This window comes from Eurosta solidaginis, chromosome 2, assembly GCF_040869045.1.
Source record: "Eurosta solidaginis isolate ZX-2024a chromosome 2, ASM4086904v1, whole genome shotgun sequence".
Taxonomy (NCBI): domain Eukaryota; kingdom Metazoa; phylum Arthropoda; class Insecta; order Diptera; family Tephritidae; genus Eurosta; species Eurosta solidaginis.
This window is the reverse complement of record NC_090320.1, coordinates 307,459,828-307,482,820: the sequence shown is the minus strand read 5'-3', so window position 1 is coordinate 307,482,820 and position 22,993 is coordinate 307,459,828. Positions and strand designations below refer to the sequence as shown.

The 22,993-nt window shown below is 37.0% G+C and overlaps 1 protein-coding gene and 1 pseudogene across 14 annotated transcripts in view; one reads left to right on the top strand and one right to left on the bottom strand.

Moving 5' to 3' along the window:
* Nucleotides 1-22,993, bottom strand: part of CLIP-190 (Cytoplasmic linker protein 190) — a 107,714-nt gene that overhangs the window by 47,944 nt on the left and 36,777 nt on the right. For 11 of the 14 annotated variants that reach the window (XM_067768978.1, XM_067768980.1, XM_067768979.1 and 8 more), the window contains one exon: nt 2,992-3,054. The exons of 1 other annotated variant lie outside the window; for it this stretch is intronic. In XM_067768978.1, coding sequence (XP_067625079.1) covers nt 2,992-3,054 — 63 coding nt within the window. Of the gene's footprint in view, nt 1-2,991; nt 3,055-3,701; nt 3,766-22,993 lie in introns of all 14 variants that reach the window. 2 more of the 14 variants (XM_067768982.1, XM_067768987.1) reach the window with 1 other exon arrangement.
* Nucleotides 3,884-9,064, top strand: LOC137240192 (uncharacterized; annotated as a pseudogene).

Below are 22,993 nucleotides of genomic sequence, written 5' to 3'. Positions count from 1 at the left end.
TATCCGTATCCCTAACGTAATCAGCTGTTTATCGTTACGACGGTAAACCAAACCCCAATTGGTTGGCTACGATACGGTTACGACCTTAGCGGCACCAATAATCGATTGCATTGATTCTCATAATATAGGTCGAATCAGCTGTTATAATGCTACCGATACGGTTACCGATAAAGCACCAATGTCTCCAGCTTTAATCTCTACAAAGCATCGGTAATTACATTATGAGCTTCTATGCAAATGCCAGAAATGACAGAACTACCATATACATAGTTAGCTACTATAGATAAGTGTCCATACCCACATTTATATGTATGCATGTACACTCGCCATCACTAAAATAGCAGTCTTTGCAAAAGGTGCACCTGGGAAAATGATTTATTTAAAAACTGAGAGGAACTTAATTTTGTATATGAATGGCCCATATTTTGATTGCTAAAACTTATGCAAGGCATTTTAGTGAATTATTTTTAATTGCTGGCCGTTGTTTTGTTTTTTTTTTTTTTTGTTTGCACTAATTTGAAAAACAAAAACCATTAATCATTTTTTCTAATTGCTCCAATGTTTATATTTTTTCCCAATGTTACTATCATAAATTTTAATTGAAGGTTCAAATCACTTAAAAATTTTACGAAAGGTGCACAAATGTTTTGTGAGCTGCACAAGTTGAATTTGTGGCTTTGTGGCGATAACAGAAAATAACGAACCACTTGATATTTAGTAACGGTTGGACCCTGCCATCATGAGATGCAAAAAAGGTCATAAAGGTCATATAGTGCCTCACTTACTTCAGTCGATTTCATGGTTGAGTTTTAATTTTTAAACGGGTTTATTTAGCTTGACTTGACAGGCTGGTTGGTGGCTGGCTGGCCGGCACGAATTTTGTAATTGAAATTTAAGTAACTTCCCGATAAGCTACAAGCTTGAAACTTGGAATATAGTTCAGAGCCCGATGACAATGCAATACTAAGAAAAAACTCTGATAGGTGGCGCATGGATCGAAATATTTCAAAAAATCGTATTTGTGGTCCAATTTGGTTCATATTTGGAACACATACTGCATACAAGAATAGAAAGAGACCTATGATGTCCGATTTGGCTCATATTTGGAAAAAATATTACATACAGTCCGGTAGAAGTGACATAAAAATATTTTGGAGTTCAAGGAGGAACAAGCATACGTGGCGCAGAGTCGAGTAAAGTCTTTGGAAGGTTTATGTATTGAGGACATAGATTGTAACAAATTGTCAGGAAAGAGTCCTTGTAAAAATCCATTTGTAGAATTAGAAAATAGTGCGACATCTTTCGGCGAATTTGTTTTTAACATTTTTATCCAGTGTGTTTAAGTGATTTAAACGATGAACATTTTTCTTTCGTTTGTTTCATTAGCCATTGAATGCGCTTGTTATTCTCAACTGGTTAGTGAAATATTCTAAAGACATACATAGTTTAAATTTGTATCCCAAAGCGAGGTTTTTCAAAGCAAAATAAGGTGGCTCAACCCAATGAATACATACAAGGTGTAACAGGCGCATAGCGACCTCTCTCCAAACAATAAAATAATATACAGTCCACCAAAAATAACAAAAGAACATAATTATAAAAAAACCGATCCGCCCGCCGAATCACCAAAGCTTAGACACAGTGAAAAATTCAGGCCTAACGTAAATTATGAATGGGTCGTACCTGAATATACTCGCACATAAGTAAATAAAAACGCACATTCCATTCTGCGTAAATTCTGCCTTGATTAATGAACTTCGCGAAAAGGCATGTAGTTGTTCATAACCGTGAAAAAATGTGTATCTAAGAATGCTAATTATTTTAAATTTCATACAAAAATTAGAGTGAGTCAATGGCGGCTAAGGAAGTTTGAAGTGTCAATTGCAGGGCTAAATTGTTCAATTTACCTTAATTAACGTCGCTTGAAAGTAAATTTATGTAAATATGCACTTACGGTTTCATACATACAAACAGAGCTAATTAAAATTCTTTGCGCCTTCTATTGCGATCATGTGAGAACAATCGTGCCGCTGACACATGAAGTTTACATATTTACATGAACAGCCCATGCATAAACAAAATATACAAATACGAATGCTAGCCCGAGAAGTATAACTTCCATTTAGCAAAATAATAAATATCTATTTATATTTATTGGGGCTGAATTATTATATTTGGAGGTTTATTATTCGATCAACTTAATAAATTCTATAAACGTAGATATGCCCATCTGCCATTTAACTCTGAACAAATTTTGATTATCTCATCGATTTATTGGCACGATACCAGAATGTCATTGCCGCTTTGTTGAATAAAGAGCAAACAATATTGAATTTAGTCATAAAAAAAAACTTGCTCCTATTGACAGCAATAATACCTATTTTGGTTCATAGATTTCAAAAATATTTTAATTTCTTTACTTAGCTCAATAAAACCTTAATATTATCTAATCGTGGGTTGCGAAGTTCTACAAACAATTTTAATATTCGTTAATTTTATTTCAAAACGAAAAAAAAAAAACAAAACAACTCGAATATTATTGCGATGCAATAGTCGCAGTTGACTCGTATAAAACTAAGCAATGTTAATAATTGGGGTATATTTGTAATATATTCCATTATTCGATTTTAGCGCTGCATCAGCATTTCATCGAAAAACATTTATAAGCTTTGCGTCACTTAAGATTTAGGATTAGTAGGCCAAATAAACGAAGAAGAAGAAACACACAAACCCAAATTATTAACTACTAAGCCGTTTTAGTTAACTCCAAGTAATTAATTGAAATTGATTGTTTAAGCTGGCCTTTATGATTTTAATAGTTTTTAGTGATGGTTAGTATGACTGATGAATTTAATAAAAACAATTCAAACAGTTTTTTATGACGAGTAAATAAGTTGAAACATTTGAATGAAAATTACTTGTCAATCGATTATGAATCCAATTAAATCGAATGAATAAAACAAATAAGTAAATAAAATAAAATATAAATACCTGCGTACGCTGAATTGATTGAGCTCAAATTGTCATCGCTTTCACGGCTCATACTTTTTGTATCTGTAAAAAAATAAAAAAAAATAAAAACAAATAAAAGAATTAAAAAAGCAAATCAAAAAGCATACAAAAACAAACAACATAGAACAAACATGCAATAAACAAAAAGATAAAGTAATAAAACCATTGTGAATTCATACAGGTGAAAACCTGTCAAATCATAGCTGACAGGGAGGCGGCTGTCGCGAATGGCCAGAGAATGGAAGAAATGTTTGCTTTTTGCTCGTGGTTATTAAATTGAAGTGCCATGAAGTGCTCATTTGTGTTTCAAATCAGCTTTTCTTTTAAATGTGTATACAGAACATCAGACTACATATTAATAAAATCTAGTTAATAGATTACATTTGAGCAGCCAGTTAAGCAAACATTTTAAAATATGTAAATAATGCAATATACCAGTCGTCTACAAAATGCTTGAAAAACACTACTGAGCAAATAATTAAAGTAATCGAAAAGCGATTGAACAGGTGATCGAGGCTGTTTACTATTGTGAACGTTTTTATCAAACATTCGCCACTTGTATGAATTCACAATGAATAAAACATAGCACAACAGAAACGCAGCAACAGCAAATTTGTTTAAATAAAATTTTGGTCAGTCAAAAATGTTCATCGAAATGAAAACCAAAAAACGTAAACACAACAACTTACTACTCACGGTTCCATAATCTGAGTCAGCTGAATCCTTTCCCTGAATGGCAATAAGGCGTTTCATCTTACCAAATGGGCATTAAATAAAAATTTATATCAAAAAATGTCATAATAATTCAATTCTACCGAAAAAAACTACATTCAAATTTGTAATGAATTATTTATATTATTAATTTAAAAAAATGCCTGAATCGTAAAAATTAGCACCAATTCATTGAAAAACAAACTTATAAAAGTCCTGAATATTTAAGAAATTCATCGCTTCCGATTATGTGGAGATAAAAATTTGTGAAATCATTTGGGTGCGCAAAGGAGTTGGCATGGAATAAATAGGGAAAAATAAGGGAAAATCATAGGTTTTAAAGAGTACCTAGGTATTAAAGAGTATTTTAAAAGGGAGTGGGCCATAGTTCTATAGGTGGACGCCATTTCGGGATATCGGCTTAAAGCTGGACCAGGGGTGACTCTAGAATGTGTTCGTACGATATGGGTAACAAATTAAAGGTATTAAAGAGGGTTTTAAAAGGGAGTGGCCCTTGGTTATATATGTGAAGGCGTTTTCGAGATATCGACCAAAATGTGTACCAGGGTGACCCAGAACATCATCTGTCGGGTACCGCTAATTTATTTATATACATATGTAATACCCGAACAGTATTCCTGCCATGATTCCAATGGCTTTTGATTTCGCCCTGCAGAACTTTTTCATTTTCTTCTACTTAATATGGTAGGTGTCACACCCATGTTACAAAGTTTTTTCTAAAGTTATATTTTGCGTCAAAAACCAATCCAATCACCATGTTTCATCCCTTTTTTCGTATTTGGTATAAAGTTATGGCATTTTTTTTTCATTTTTTGAAATTTTCGATATCGAAAAAATGGGCGTGGTCTTAGTCGGATTTCGGCCATTTTTGCAGAAAACTGTTATCGTCATAGAATCTATGCCGCTACCAAATTTCACAAGAATTGGTAAATTTTTGTTCGACTTATGGCATTAAAAGTATTCTAGACAAATTAAATGAAAAAGGGCGGAGCCACGCCCATTTTGAAATTTTCTTTTATTTTTGTATTTTGTTGCACCATATCCTTACTGGTGTTGAATGTTGACATAATTTACTTATTCTATATATATAAAAATGATTTGGTGTTTAATTGTAACGCTAAAACTTGAAAACGGCTGAACCAAATCAACTACTTCCTTAGGGTGGTTTGTTTGTTGTTACCCCGCGAAGGTTTAGTCGAAGAAAAAATTAAAAAATATTAGGGGGGCGTGGCACCTCCCATACAATCTTAATTTTTAAAGCTGATTATCTCTCAAAGAGTTCAAGGTAGGGAGCTGAAAATTGGTATAGAGGTAGGTGATATCAAAACCCTTCTCACGCAGAAAAGTGGGGGTTATCAGAAAAGAGGGCGTGGCACCTCCCATACAAACTTAATTTTTCATGCTGAATATCTCTAAAATTGTTTAAGGTAGGGACTTGGAAATTGGTGTGGAGATAAACGATAACAATCCCATATTAACGCAAAACAATAGGAGTCATACGAAAAGGGGGCGTGGCACCTCCCATACATACTTAGCGTTGTAAGCTGAATATATCAGAAAGAATAAATGGCAGGACCCTGAAAATTGCTATAGAGCCAAATTATATTAAAACCACTCTCACGCATAAAAGCGGGGGTTATCGAAAAAGGGGGCGTGGCGCCTCCCATACACACCTAATTTTTTAAGCTGAATATCTCTAAAAGGATTTAACGCAGGGACCTGGAAATTGATACAGAGCTATATGATATCAAAGCAATTTTTGCGCATAAAAGTGGGGGTTATCGGAAAAGGGGGCGTGGCATCTGCCATATAATCTTAATTTTTCAAGCTGAATATCTATAAAGGAGTTCAAGGTAGGCAGCTGAAAATTGGTATAGAGCTAGATGATATCAAAACCATTCCCACGCATAAAAGTGGGGGTTATCGGAAAAAGGGGCGTGGCACCTCCCATACAAACTTAATTTTTCAAGCTGAATATCTATAAAAGCGTTTAAGGTTGGGACCTGAAAATTGATCAGGAGATTAACGATATCAATAGCATGCTTATGATAAAAACAGTAGTTTTGGGAAAAGGGGGCGTGGCACCTCCCATGCGTTCTTAATTTTTAAGGCTAAATATCCCTAAAAGCGTTCATGGCAGAAGACCCGGGGCGCCAGCGAAAACCTGGCGTAGGACTGTCGATAAGGAATTGGAAGATGCAGGTTACACGTGGAGTGATGTCACGAGGATAGCACCAAATAGAATAAGATTAAAATCGGTTGTCGAGGCCCTATGCTCCATTAGGAGTTAAGGAACGAAAGAAGAAGAAGAAGACATAGAAATCACTATGCAGATATACGATATCAATACCATGTTCACCCAAAAAAAAAAAGAATTATCGAAAAATGGGGCATGGCACCTCCCATTCGAACTAAACTTTTGAGGCTGAATATATCTAAAAGGGTTACTCAGTGAAAATAAATTTGAGCGTAGTAGGCGGTCATTCCATTTGACAGCTTACAATATTATTTCTAAGATAATAATTGAAGCGGTAGCTTTTCATGTTAAATAGTTTACATTTACGAAATAAACAGTTGCGAATGTGTGGATTATCAATATCTGAGCGGTTTTATTGATATTTTGTTTAAAAAAGTGATTTAATAGGCGAATACCAATTAACATTGGAATAGATACATAGTTTATCGTCCAATTGCATATTTTCGTGTTAAATAGTTTACATTTACGAAATAAATAAAATAATTTAAAAAAAATTTTAAGTTAAACGGTTTTATTGAAAACAATACTTACATGAAGTAATAATAATACGAAAAGCTAGAAAATAATTAGGTAGGTCCTAGGTACTAGTCATCACACTCCTTATCAATCTATGGCGTTGATCAGACAATTAAATAAAAGCGTTGAGCGCGTGAAATTTCTAAAAATGTGAGGCGTAGCATAACCTGATTAAGGTTCAGTTGGTTTTACTTATGACTATCAATAGAAATTTGACGCGTCCAACGCTTTTATTTAATTGTCTGATCAACGCCATAGATTGATAAGGAGTGTGATGACTAGTACCTAGGACCTACCTAATTATTTTCTAGCTTTTCGTATTATTATTACTTCATGTACATAAGTATTGTCTGCAATAAAACCGTTTAACTTAAAATTTGTTACAATCTAAGTCCTCAATACATAATCCTTCCAAAGACTTTACTCGACTCTGCGCCACGTATGCTTGTCCCTCCTCCAACTCCAAAATATTTTGATGTCAATTCTACGGGACTGTATGCAATATTTGTTCCAAATATGAGCCAAATCGGGCATCATAGGTCGCTTTCTATTCATGTATGTATTATGTGTTCCAAATATGGACCAAATCAAATCGGACCACAAATACGATTTTTGTGAATATCTCGATCCTTGCGCCACCTAGCGGCGATTTTTTTGATAGGTCGCTTTCTATTCTTGCATGTATGAGCCAAATCGGACCACAAATACGATTTTTTTGAATATCTCGATCCTCGCGCCACCTAGCGGCGATTTTTTTTCATGTTGTTGTTGTTGTTGTTGTTGTTGTAGCGATTAGTTACTCCCCGAAGGTTTTGGGGAGTGTTATCGATGTGATGGTCCTTTGTCGGATACAGATCCGATACGCTCCGGTAACACAGCACCATTAAGGTGCTGGCCCTCCATCTCGGGAACGATTTATATGGCCACATTAAACCTTCAGGCCATCCCTCCCTCCCCACCCCCAAGTTCCATGAGGAGCTTGGGGTCGCCAGAGCCTCGTCTGTTAGTGAAACGGGATTCGCCGCTCGAAGGTGAGGTTGACAATTGGGTTGGAGAAGCTATATATTGCGCTACACAACCCCTTGAATCCCATTTCTTCCCATTTTTTCATAAAAGTCGCTTTCTATTCTTGCATGTATTATGTGTTCCAAATATGAGCCAAATCGGGCCACAAATACGATTTTTGTGAATATCTCGATCCATGCGCCACCTAGCGGCGATTTTTTTTCACAGATCGATTTCTATTCTTGCATGTATTATGTGTTCCAAATATGAGCCAAATCGGACCACGAATACGATTTTTGTGAATATCTCGATCCATGCGCCACCTTGCGGCGATTTTTTTTCACAGGTCGATTTCTATTCTTGCGTGTATTATGTGTTCCAAATATGAGCCAAATCGGACCACAAATACGATTTTTGTGAATATCTCGATCCATGCGCCACCTAGCGGCGATTTTTTTCACAGATCGATTTCTATTCTTGCATGTATTATATTATTTCAGAGCACGTCAAACAGAAAGGGAAAGTGTTATTGAGAGGGTATCAGCTCGAAATAGACTTCTGGAAAATCGTGCGCACCAGTTAGAAGATGTAAGCCAAACTTACAATCAGGAAGAACGATTGAGAACAAGGGAAGTTCGTGCTCGCGAAAGTGATGAAGTAAGGTCACATCATGCGATTATTCGACGACAACAGCGGAAACTTGTTTCTTTGGTGAACACTGAACGGGCAGGCTTTCGATATGAGCCAAACATTCAGTATAGCGCATCTGTTCAAATCGGTCAAATGTCAGTAGTTTCTCAACATTGCAATGCAGTCAAATTTCAAAAAGAACGACCAGGATTATGTTGCGCGGGGGGAAAGGTTAAATTGCCAGAATTGCTTCCACCACCAGAGCCGTTGTTCCAGCTGCTTTACGGTGAATCTCCCAACTCGAGGCATTTCATACAGCACACTAAAATGTACAACGATTGTTTTCAAATGACGTCGTTTGGCGGTGAAATTTTAAATGAAAAAACAACAATCCAACATTTAAGGTAATTTTACTAAGCGCAATACTTGACAGAAACTGCAGAACTTTCTTCCAATTATACAGGTTCATGGGCAAATTTTTCATCTCGCTGGATCGCTGTTGCCGCATCAAGATCAAGAACACAAATATCTCCAAATTTACTTTCTGGGAGATTCACATGATGAACTAAATCGACGTTGTACTATCTTCGATGCAACGAAAAGAGAAATAATCGATCAATTGCAGCAAATGTTACACGAACACAATGACCTCATCAAACTATTTACGATTTCGTTGGAACGTATGCCAACAGATGATCATAGCATAATGAAAGATTATCGAAAATAAAGATGTTGCAGGCGCAAACTTCGGTGGAAAGCAGCGGAGCGTAACAAAATTCTAGTAGGTCACTTTCACCACACCAAAAACTTTAACAAAATTTTTAACATAATGTAACGAATTTGCTGCAAATCCTCTTATTTGCAATCCTCTGCTAAGTTCGAATCACAAAACTGTTGAATAAATAACTCCAATATTGAATGATAGAAAAATGGCCTTTATTAAAGTACTTCCCAATAACACTTATACTTTGCTACTCGCTGGCTTAATAACCAAACTGATTAATAACTCTACTATTGGCCGCCAGATCGCGTGCTTAAGCAAACTGATTGATAGCTCAACTCAAACTGAATTACTTCTTACTCGCTTGCCCCGCTTTTATAGTTTACGCTGCATACTTCTAGGCTCTTCGATTTCCAGAACATACTAGTTGTTTCGGCTACAAAATCGCCAGCCGCAACTACGTGCACAAATTATTGCCCTCTCTTGTGACCACTGAGATAAGATATATGCATGTGTTTGTGCATTGCCGCTCCGCTGCTCGTATACGTACATATGTGTAGACGCAATTATTTATTCGTTTATGTAGATACATAAAGATTGAATTATTGATGTGAATGTTTGTAGTTTACAGTCTCTCGCGCGCACATAGGCGTATAAGTAAATGCATCTGTGTGTGACATCTCTCTGGGCTGCCTTATATATGTGTATACTTGATCTTGATTTGATTATTAACGTAAATACTGCTTGGCATGGCCTTAGCATCGCCTTAGCGATGGGATAACTTAGTGATGGTAATATCCGTGACAATAATTTAAAATATTACCTGAATAAAAAGTGTACAAATAATTATTAAATAACAAATACAGACAGTGGTAGTTAACAAATTCTGCTGTGGTAAGTGGTGAATGTGACCTACTAGAAGTTTTGTGAAGCTTGCTTTACACGATTTTTCTTCCCTATTTTTGATAATCTTTGGCATAATCATACATGCGGACAAGAGACCAACAGAAACTCATGCAAGACAATATAATGCACCTACAGTTAGCGAAATATCAGTTGTTGTTGTTGAAGAAAATTTGGAGTCGCGTGATATTGTCATAAAACGTAGAACTGAAAACGCACTAAAGCGGATAAGTGACACACATCGGTCTTACGACGCAATGCAATATGCGCTCATGTTCTGCCGTGGAGAAGACGGATATCACTTAGACTATAAGATGATAAATCAATGAATGGTTAGTACAAAAAAATATTTGTTTGCTACTTCATATATGTAATTTAAACTTTTAGGTGTCGAGACAAATAAAATGGTCAGTTCAATGAACTTTTACGCATATCGAATGATGATTCGCCAAAACTATGACAACCACTTACTGAGATATCGACGATTATTCCAATAGTATGCAGTTGATATGTACGTTAAAGTTGAGACAGAACGACTTAATTACATTCGATACAATCAGTCGAAGTTGCGATCTGAAGAGTATGTTCACTTACGAGATGCGATGAATAGTGATGCGGATATTACAGATATTGGTCGACTCACTATTTTGCCATCGACATACATTGGCAGTCCTAGACACGATGACTTACGTGCGCAATTATGGACGACCGATTTTGTTTGTAACATTTACTTGCCATTCAAAATGGCCAGACATTACGAATCTGTTGCATCCCGGCCAATCACCAAGCGATTGTCACGACGACACAGCACGAGTGTTTAAACAAAACCTCAGATGTTTGATGGACTTCATTACGATACAACGTGTATATGGTACTATTCGATGCTGGATGTACTCAGTGGAGTGGCGGAAGAGAGGTTTACCCACGCACACATTCTGCTTTGGATGGTGGAGGAAATTACACCTGACCAAATTGATGACATAATTTCACTCAATTGAAAGGAATGAATTTCTTGGTTGATAACACATGGATCGTTCCATATTCGCCTATTTTTTCTAAGGCATTCAAAACACATATAAATGTTGAGTATTTCAGTTCAATAAAGTCAATTAAGTATGTTTGCAAATACGTCACCAAAGGAAGCGATATGGGGGTTATTGGCGTGGAACGAGATGAAATTAGCAAATTTTAAATGGCCAGATATGTCAATTGCAATGAAGCAATCTGGAGAATATTTTCATTTGCAATATATGAACGCCATCCGACTGTTGTGCATCTGGCAGTTCATTTGAAGAATGGCCAACGAGTTTATTTCAACGCAGAAAACAATACAGCGAGCGGAAAGACCACCAGCAACCACTTTTACAAGTTTCTTTGCAACTTGCGCCAGTGATCCGTTCGCAAGAACATTGCTTTACTCTGAGATGCCTCGGTATTATACATGGAATGCATCGTGGAAGAAATGGTTACGCAGGAAGTACGGCCATCCAATAGATGGTTATCCAGGTGTTTTTTCAACTGATGCATTGGGAAGAATTTACAGTATCCATCCAAAGAACGATGATTGCTTTTACCTACGTTTGCTTCTGGTCAATGTACGCAGTTCAACTTCATTTCAATCTTTGAGGACGGTACCATTTGTGCAACATTTCGAGAAGAATGTCAACAATTGCAATTGCATGAGCACAACAGTCACTGGAATCAAACGCTAGCGGATTCAATAGCTTCCTCACCAGCCACTGCAGTTCGTGCACTTGCTATAATAATTTCGACATGTCAGCCTTCAAACCCGCGTCTATTATGGGATACGTACAAAGATGACATGGCAGAAGATATTTTGCACCGCTTGCGACTCGCGACAAGAAATTACGAGTTGCAAATGAACGCTGACATCTACAATGAAGCATTAGTCCTTATTGAAGATTTATGTTTACTCATGAGTGAAAAATTATTGATTGAAGTTCATATGCCAGCGCCAAGTCGTCAAGCAAAGGATGTACTGAATCGCGAATTGGAACGCGAGCGTGCTTACGATATAACTCACTTGCAACAACAAGTACAAACAAATTTTCCACTGTTGAATGAACCGCAAAGCAGTGCGTACAATCAACTAATAAATGCTGTAGATAATGGAAACGGTGGCATATTTTTTCTCGATGCGCCCGGCGGGACGTTCCTACTGTCTTTAATACTAACAGCAATACGTGGTCAAAGTGGTATTGCATTAGCTCTTGCATCTACCGGAATTGCGGCAACACTGTTGGAAGGTGGAAGAACGGCACATTCAGCATTAAAGCTTCCATTAAACTTGCAAATACACGAAAGTCCTGTTTGCAATATTTCAAAGCAATCAGCAAGAGACAAGTTTTAAAAAACTGTAAATTGATCATATGGGATGAGTGCACAATGGCCCACAAACGATCATTAGAAGCACTCGACCGAAAATTGAGAGATTTGCGCAATAATGATCGTTGCTATTGCTGGCGGACGACTTCAGACAAACACTACCCGTGATTCCAAAATCAACAGCGGCGGATGAGCTAAACGCATGTCTGAAGTCATTGCGTTTGTGGAGGTTTGTTAAAACCATTTCATTGACAATCTATATGCGAGTTTTGCTGCAATACGATAGAACTGCATAGGTTTTTTCAAAAGAGCTGCTGCGAATCGGCAATGGACAAGTTCCGATAGATCCTTGCAGTGGATTAATATCGATTCCAACTGCGATTTGCCAATTCACTTCAAGTAAGAATGAACTAATTAGCAGTGTTTATCCAAATATCGCTCAAAATTATGGTAACTAAGAATGGTTAGCTGCACGCGCAATTTTAGCAGCAAAAAATATTGATGTCAAGGACTTGAATTGGACGATTCAAAATCAAATTCCGGGAGATCTGCGTTTTTATAAATCTATCGATCGCGTTGAAAATGAAGAAGAAGTAGTAAATTACCCAGTGGAGTTCTTAAACTCTCTGGATTTGCCTGGAATGCCTCCTCATTATTTCCGTCTCAAATTTGGGTCTGTTGCTATTATGCTACGCAATCTTCATGCTCCCAAACTGTGCAATGGTACACGACTGATTGTTACGAAGCTAATGGACAATTTAATAGTGGCAAGCATTTTCAAAGGCGCGTTCAAGGGAGAGGAACGCTTACTTCCCCGGATTCCCTTAACTTCAACAGATTTGCCCTTCCAATTCAAACGTATGCAGTTCCCAGTGAAACTTGCATTTGCGATGACAATTAACAAGTCACAAGGGCAGTCGTTGGAAGTATGCGGCATAAACCTAGAAATGCCATGCTTTTCACATGGTCAGCTCTATGTGGCGTGTTCCCGTGTTGGAAAACCGTCCTCGCTATTTATTTACGCTCCGGGACAGAAAACTAAAAATGTTGTGTATCGAGCAGCCTTAAACTGAATACTAAAATTATATATTTTTGAAGTTGTATACACAATGAAATAGTGAAAAATCGCTAATTTTCTATTAAAAATAATACCGGTGTAATAACAATTTTTGAAATGAAATTAATAAAAAAATCTATTTTGGGCAGAACGAAGTTTGCCGGGTCAGCTAGTATACTATAAAGATATTCAATTTTTTTTAAATTTTACTTAAAAAAATTTTTTTTTAAAGTGGGGGTGTTCGTCATCCGATTTTGCTAATTTTAACGCTCCTGCCAAATTTCATCATGATATCTTCAACGACTGACAAATTACAGCTTGCAAAACTTTTAAATTACCTTCTTTTAAAAGTGGGCGGTGCCACGCCCATTGGCCAAAATTTTACTAATTTTCTATTCTGCTTCATAAGGTAAACCCACCTTCCAAGTTTCATCGCTTTATCCGTCTTTGGTAATGAATTATCGCTCTTTTTCGGTTTTTCGAAATTTTCGATATCGAAAAAGTGGGAGTGGTTATAGTCCGATTTCGTTCATTTTAAATAGCGATCTGAGATGAGTGCCCAGGAACCTACATACCAAATTTCATCAAGATACCACAAAATTTACTCAAGTTATCGTGTTAACGGACAGACGGACGGACGGACGGACATGGCTCAATCAAATTTTTTTTCGACACTAATGATTCTGATATATGGAAGTCTATATCTATCTCGATTCCTTTATACCTGTACAACCAACTGTTATCCAATCAAAGTTAAAATTGAAAACAGATTTGTAGTTTATATAGAAAATGGTTGTGGAGATGAGTGCAAAAAAAAATAAAATAATTAACGTATCATCTTCCCACGTCTACTACGCGTTTTTCCACTCCCAAAATCAGATAGCAATAAAAATCGTCATACCAAAACCTTCTATTGATTATATTTCGAAAAATAAGCCAGTATGAACATTAACGGCAAATGACATAACCCAATAAACTAGTTTATGAAAACAGAAACAGAGGAACGACTGCGTACTCGAAAACGAAAAAAAAAGAGATTACATAATTTAGAATTTCAGCTGTTGCTGTGGCGTAATACTTTGTAACTTAGACAAGTTTTCAAATAGTAATGGATATAAAAGTCCCCAAGTGGACGTGTGGGTAGTCTCCTCATCGTAATTCGTATGTCGACCAAACTTCCTCGTCAGATCTGAGACCAATATCAACAATTACACAGTTTTATAGTTTTTAAGTCGATGTAGATATTTTGATTTCAAAAATTCGAAAAAGGCTCAATGCTCGCTTTTGAGATTATTAGGTTCCTCCTGGCAATTCGATTTGTTTTAATTATTTTTGCAACTTTTGTTGTTATGCCGACACAAAGTCAACAATAAAACGTAATATTTGCCAAAGGAATATTTTTATATTACAGAATTTAACTATGCCATATTCATTATTGTTGTTTCAAGATAAAAAGAAAACAAACATAACTCGACGTAAAGGTAAAGAGAACCGCCAACAGAACGAATAGTCGCAAACAGTAAACCATCAAATCGCGGGCAGGTAATTCACGATTGGGGAAATGTGGCATGAAATTCGTAAATTCCAACGCTAGAAAGTGTTTATTTTGAAATTATAATCACAATTTCACTTGTTTTTTAAGTTTTCAATAACTTTTTTGTGAAATCTAAACGAAATCACCGAGTTTTTCACTAAACTTCAAGTAGGTAATGTGGTGAATTGCCTGCCGCCAATTTGAAAATTTCTACTGCTGTCCGTCGTTGACGATTCTCTTTAGCTTTACGTCTCTGATTATAGGTATGTATTTCCTTTGTGTTAAGCTGGCAACTTGCATCAGCTGATTTTATTCTGTGCAGGCAAACAACAAAAAAATTTAACAGAAATCAAAACAAGTAAAGGTGTCTAAGTTCGGGTGTAACCGAACATTATATACTCAGCGTGAGCTTCAATTGCACATTTCATTTCAGATAAATTACTTTTCTACATAACACGTGGCACCGCCCGTTTAAAAAATAATGTCTCCCTATTTTCTCTTACAATAAAACTTGATAAGTGAAATATCATTGATTTAAAACTATTTTTTGCTCTTTTATATAAAAGTGGGCGTGGTCTTTAACCGATCTCGTCCATTTTTCTCGTCCAATATTTCCTGCTATAGGGAAAATTTGTGTACCCAATTTAAGATCCGTTAATTTTTCTTCGAGTTATGGCTCCCAAAACATAGAAAATGGCTTAGTCATAAAAGGGGCGGTGTCACGCCCATTTTTTTAAAATTTGAAGTTTTTCCTATTTATTGTTATAAATCCACTTGGAAAACGAAATACCATTGATATAAAGCTCTTTTTTGCAAAGATATAGCTTATTTTATTCGTCCACGGCCCTTTTAAAAAATCTTTTATATAAAAGTGGGCGTGGTCCTTAACCGATTTCGTAAATTTTGCTTCAAAGCATTCCTTATAGTAAAGGCAACCTCTCTACCGAATTTTGTTACGATAGGTTTGACGATTTTTGATTTATGATTAATAATATTTGTAGGCGGTGCCACGCCCATTTAAAAAATTGTTTTCAAATTTTTATCAAGAGTCTCAATATCAGTCCACATGTCAAATTTCAACATTCTAGGTGTATTAATTACTAAATAATCAGGTTTTTTGTGTTTTCCAAAATGTTATATATATATAAAAAGTGGGCGTGGTTATCATCCGATTTCGCTCATTTTCAATACCAATCTATTCTGCGTCCAGATAAGCTCGTATACCAAATTTGGTGAAGATATCTCAATATTTACTCAAGTCTTCGTGTTAACGGACAGACGGACGAACATGGCTCAATCAAATTTTTTTTCGATAGTTACTGATGATGTTGATATATTGTTTTTCTATATCTATCTCGATTCCTTTATACCTGTACAACCAACCGTTATCCAATCAAAGTTAATATACTCTGTGTGCAAGCACGCTGAGTATAAAAGTTTTATGATTTTAAAATGGGAAAATTCAATTTATGTTATAAGTTAAACTAGATAATATTCTTATGGAATAACAGATAGAGTGCGTTATCTGGTTAAAGATACCAAGTGCTAACTTTGCTATGATTGATCACCTTATATATAATGTCAGTTTAGAAACTGTGTGTTTTAAACAAATTTGCAAGCCAGTTTACAGTTTTTGTTCATATTGAGTCCTAGTAAATGAATAACAAATCAACATTTATCATTTATTTGATATAAACTGTTGCAACCTGAATGCATATGGTTTTCAAAATTTTCAAATGCAACGTGGCAGTCCTAAGAGTTCTCCAATTCAAGTGAAACTTCGCACGGCTTATTTTTAGACCATTATTTATTATATTCCGCCTGGCAAGTCAGGGTGACACAGCAATGCATTGTCATACCCATCTTGCACCTTTTATGGTAGGTTAGGTTAGGTTGAACTGGCCGGTCCACGAGGACATAGACTGGTTGAGTCCGTAGTGTTACCAGAAGTTTGTTTTAACGACCGAACTGAAAAACCCATCAAAAACCAGGACCTATGTTATAAAATAACTCCATCCTATTGGCAAATACCAGAAGCGTCCTAGGACTTAAGCCACTTGCTGCTTCTAGATCTGACAGCTGTATCACTCCTAATAGCTGGAGTCTTAGCCTGGCAAGTGCAGGGCATGAGCACAGAACGTGCTCGATCGTTTCCTCCTCCAACCTGCACTTCCTACATCTGCTATCACTGAACAAGCCTAATTTAAAGGCATGTGACGCCAGAAGGCAGTGTCCAGTCAGAATACCCGTCATGAGTATACAGTCCTCTCTTTTTAATGATAGAAGCAACTTTGTTAGTCTAAGGTTGTAAGACCTACACATAATCTTCGACACTTTACAGCCCCGCGCTTGAACCCACGCCTTTCCCGCTTGGTCGATCATGTGTACCTCTCGCCTTCGCTTAATCTCGCCCAATCTAATTGGAACGTCTACGGAGCAAGCTTCAAGGGATCCGCCCTTTTTAGCTAGTTCGTCGGCTTTTTCATTCCCATCTATTCCCATATGCCCTGGGACGCAATATAGATGTATGCTTCTCCCTGTCCCGATTCTCTCCAGAGACTGCTTACACTCTAACACGCATTTAGATGCTGTGCTATGCGAGATTATTGCCTTAATTGCTGCTTGACTGTCAATGTAAAAGTTAACACGGTTGCAGCTTAAGCTATTCTCTTCCAGGGTTTCTACTGCTTTGGATAAGGCTAATATTTCCGCTTGGAAAACGCTACAGTAATCCGGCAGCCTGTAGGATCTGCTTATTTCCGGATCAGCACAGTATACCGCAGACCCCACTCTTTCCACTACTTTGGAACCATCGGTGTACACATGTCTCGCCTCGTCCGCCATTTGCGCACCCTTGCACCAACCGTCCACCTCTATTGTGGCCTTAAGATCTCCCTCGAAGCGCAGATAGGGAATCAGGTAGTCTGTTCGTCTTGTGATTGATGACGCTATACTACTATGGCCATATGGTCGGGCTCAAGCTGCCCCGAGGCACCGAGCCTGGTTGCGGTCGTTAATGCTTTGTTCCTTGCTACCAGGTCTACAGGTGGAATGTGCAGAATGGCATACAGTGCAGCCGTCGGGGTTGTTTTCAGGGCTCCGGTAATGCTAAGCATCGATAGTCTGCATACCCCCTCTAATTTTTTGAGGTATGTTGTTTTTTGTGTGGCTTTCCACCAAACAAGAACTCCATAGTATAGAATAGGGCTTACAATCGCTGTAAAAACCCGATGAGAAAGAGAGGGCGATAGGCCCCACGTACACCCCAGCATTCTTTTACATGCATAGAGTGCCGTTGAGGCCTTCTTGACCCTCTCCTCCACGTTGAGCTTCCATGACAGCTTACTGTCTAGGATGATTCCTAGATATTTTGTGCAAGGTTTCTCCTGTAAGGTCACCCCTCCTACTTCGGCCTGGTCCAATTTGGGACCTTGTACCTCTTTGTAAACAATACCATATCCGTCTTCTCCGCATTGACTTTCAACCCGACATTAGATGTCCAGGTATGAATATCCCGAAGGCTTTTATGGTAGAGTGTTCGGGAACTTATCTTTAAAAGTGGCGTTTTCAGAACATAAACATTTTATGTTTCGAAATTACTCGTTATTCAGGTAATTAGAGGTGGGTCTTTGATTTATGTTCTGATTAAAACAAGTAAGGAAGGTTAAGTTCGGGTGTAACCGAACATTACATACTCAGTTGAGAGCTATGAGGGAAACCCTGGAATGTGTTTGTATGACATGTGTATCAAATGAAAGGTATTAATGAGTATTTTAAAAGGGCGTGGACCTAAGTTCTATAGATGGACGCCTTTTCGAGATATCGCCGTAAAGATGGACCAGGGGTGACTCTAGAATGCGTTTGTACGATAAGGGTATCAAATGAAAGGTGTTAATGAGCATTTTAAAAGGGAGTGGGCCCTCGTTTTATAGGTGTTCGCCTTTTCGAGATATCGCCATAAAGGTGGACCAGGGGTGACTTTAGAATTTGTTTGTATGATATGGGTATCAAATGAAAGGTGTTAATGATTATTTTAAAAGGGCGTGGGGCTTAGTTCTATAGGTGGACCCCTTTTCGAGATATCGCCATAAAGGTGGACCAGGGGTGACTCTAGAATTCGTTTGTGCAATATGGGTATCAAACGAAAGGAGTTAATGAGTATTTTAAGAGGGAGTGGGCCTTAGTTCTATAGGTGGACGCCTTTTCGAGATATCGCCATAAAGATGGACCAGGTGTGACTCTAGAATGCGTTTGTACGATATGGGTATCAAATGAAAGGTGTTAATGAGTATTTTAAAAGGGAGTAATCCTTAGTTCCATAGGTGAACGCCGTTTCGAGATATCGCCATAAAGGTGGGCCAGGGGTGACTCTAGAACTCGTTTGTGCAATATGGATATCAAAAGAAAGGAGTTAATGAGTATTTTAAGAGGGAGTGGGCCTTAGTTCTATAGGTGGACGCATTTTCGAGGTATCGAAATAAAGGTGGACCAGGGGTGACTCTAGACTTTGTTTGTACGATATGGGTATCAAATGAAAGGTGTTAATGAGTATTTTTAAAAGGGAGTGGGCCTTCGTTTTATAGGTGTTCGCCTTTTCGAGATATCGCCATAAAGGTGGACCAGGGGTGACTTTAGAATTTGTTTGTATGATATGGGTATCAAATGAAAGATGTTAATGATTATTTTAAAAGGGCGTGGGGCTTAGTTCTATAGGTGGACCCCTTTTCGAGATATCGCCATAAAGGTGGACCAGGGGTGACTCTAGAATTCGTTTGTGCAATATGGGTACCAAACTAAAGGAGTTAATGAGTATTTTAAGAGGGAGTGGGCCTTTCTGGACCAGGGGTGGCTCTAGACTTTGTTTGTACGATATGGGTATCAAATGAAAGGTGTTAATGAGTATTTTTAAAAGGGAGTGGGCCTTCGTTCTATATGTGTTCGCCTTTTCGAAATATCGCCATAAAGGTAGACCAGGGGTGACTCTAGAATGAGTTTGTACGATATGGGTATCAAATTAAAGGTATTAATGAGAGTTTTAAAAGGGAGTGGTGGTGGTTGTATATGTGAAGGCGTTTTCCAGATATCGACCAAAATGTGGACCAGGTTGACCCAGAACATCATCTGTTGGATACCGCTAATTTATTTATATATGTAATACCTGCCAAGATTTTAAGGGTTTTTTATTTCGCCCTGCAGAACTTTTTCATTTTCTTCTACTTAATATGGTAGGTGTCACAACCATTTTATAAAGTTTTTTCTAAAGTTATATTTCGCGTCAATAAAGCAATCCAATTACCTTACCATATTTCATTCCTTTTTTCGTATTTGGTATAGAATTATGGCATTTTTTTCATTTTTCGTAATTTTCGATATCGAAAAAGTGGGCGTAGCCATAGTCGGATTTCGTTCATTTTTCATGCCAAGATAAAGTGAGTTCAAGTAAGCACGTGAACAAAGTTCATTAAAGATATGTCGATTTTTGCTCAAGTTATCGTGTTAAGGGCCATGCGGAAGGGCAGACGGACGACTGTGTATAAAAACTGGGCGTGGCATCAACCGATTTCGCCCATTTTCACAGAAAACAGTTAACGCCATAAAATCTATGTCCATACCAAATTTCAAAAGGATTGGTTAATTTTTGTTCGACTTATGGCGTTAAAAGTATCCTAGACAAATTAAATGAAAAAGGGCGGAGCCACGCCCATTTTTAAATTTTCTTTTATTTTTGTATTTTGTTGCACCATATCATTACTGGAGTTGAATCTTGACATAATTTACTTATATACTGTAAAGATATTAAATTTTTTGTTAAAATTTTACTTTAAAAAAAAATTTTTTTTAAAAGTGGGCGTGGTCCTTCTCCGATTTTGCTAATTTTTAGTAAGCGTACATATAGTAATAATAGTAACGCTCCTGCCAAATTTCATCATGATATCTTCAACGACTGCCAAATTACAGCTTGCAAAACTTTTAAATTACCTTCTATTAAAAGTGGGCGGGGCCACGCCCATTGTCCAAGATTTTACTAATTTTCTATTTTGCGTCATAGGTTCAACTCATCTACCAAGTTTCGTCGCTTTATCGGTCTTTTGTAATGAATTATCGCACTTTTTCGGTTTTTCGAAATTTTCGATATCGAAAAAGTGGGCGTGGTTATAGTCCGATATCGTTCATTTTAAATAGCGATCTGAGATGAGTGCTCAGGAACCTACATACCAAATTTCATCAAGATACCTCAAAATTTACTCAAGTTATCGTGTTAACGGACGGACGGACGGACGGACGGACGGACATGGCTCAATCAAATTTTTTTTCGATCCTGATTATTTTGATATATGGAAGTCTATATCTATCTCGATTCCTTTATATATGTACAACCAACCGTTATCCAATCAAACTTAATATACTCTGTGAGCTTTGCTCAACTGAGTATAAAAATGTAAACATGTGAACTAATATTAACCAAGCAAAGCTATTCTCAGCTGATGGAAACATTAATAGTAGGGCGACACAAATTCTCCTTTGATTCAGTCACCTACTCTAATTAATCACAAATGTTGGACAACAACCGCTATGTTAATATATACATGATAGCCTTTTCGATCAGCCAAAAAAATGAATTTAAGGTTTACACTGGGCCGATGTTTGTTTGCAATTTTTTTTTTTTTTTTGCTTACTGCAACATTAATGATTTTATTTATGTATATTTATTATTTGCACATTTATGCGGTCTAATAATTAATTACACATAAGCTCGACGTAGCAAAATGGTTCTGAAATTCCATTGAATATGACACATACATACATTATGTATGTATGTATGTATGAACGGATCAGCATAGAATAAAAATCTCACACAATTCGAAAATAATGACAAACGAAAAACATTCGAAGTGCGAGCAATGTTTAAAATTTTCTTCGTTGTTGTCGTCAAGTTGGCGCCGTATAAGAATGTTTATTTTGTTTTACAATTTATTTAATAATTTAGGAAAAATTTAAACAACATGACATCAGAACGGACAAGGCGACAACTGTTTCGATTATACTTTGTAAATCTCTTCAAAGCCTTTTCTCCCGGGAGTGGGATTCGAACCCGCACTGCTACGATAGTTGAAATTATTACAAACGCGTCATGCCTTAGTTGCAAAGTTTTTCCCAATTGCCTTCTTTTGCATATATTAACCCTCAAACGGGCAAGGCTGCCTTAAGGCAGCCTTTGTTAAAAACTCAAACTTTTCGCGGCCATTGCAATTTTCGCTACAAAATACATTAATGTTATTTCCTTGGAATTTAGTTATTATGTTATGCTCACTTTTTTATTTTTCTGCGCGCTTGGTGTGCTCATACTTTCATTTTAGAGCGCGATTCGAGTGAGTTTACGTCTAAAATTTACTGTGGTGAAGATAAAACATTTAATTGAAAAATAATTGAACTTGTGCTTGTTTGCTTGATTCAAAAATTTAATAGAAAGTTTGGGCGAGTATAAACTTTTGATAAATATATCTAGTGATTGTGTAAATGAAAAAGTACAAATATGGGAAATGAAAATGTAAAGGCAGCCTGAAGGCAGCCTTGCCGGTTTACGGCGAAAATTGCATTCTCATAATTGCTGTTCATCATGATCGTTTTTTGTGTTTGCATATGAAAGTATGTAAGTATTATTTCTGTGTTTTCTAGAAATGGAAGCAAAAGGTCGTCTACTCCGTGAGAAAAGGTTTAGGCTTTCCGATATTACCGAAGAAGAAGTCATTAAACTAATGGAATCTGTAGATACAGACGAAGATTGTGGGGATTTTAGCAGTGATGACGAATTCAATGATCCAGATTTTAGCCCAGATGAAATATCTCACGAAGACGCTGAATGTATTTCTAATTGTATAAGAGAAATGGATGCTAACGGATCAAAGAATTTTGTTGATCAAAGTTTTGACATGTCGCTCATCAGCGCGTCATCACCGAAATCAGTAGTCCCATCAACCTCAGCAGAATCTTTGAAGCATCAGAAAAGAGTACGATCTCCTTTACTAGTGTCAGAAAGTTTTGGTCCTTCGAGTTTACCATCTGGTGGAGGGTTTAATGGTTCAGGTATATATATCTAATTTTTCCTTACAGAAGTCATATTTTTTATTTTTCAGGATTAACTGAAATATACAGAGATTCAAAAGAATTTTCGAAAATGACATGGCGTAAGAGGCAGATGCAATTGCATGTCAGTGATATAGCTGTTCAGGGAGATTTCACATTGCCACAGTCAATAAAAGATCTGTCTACTCCAATGGA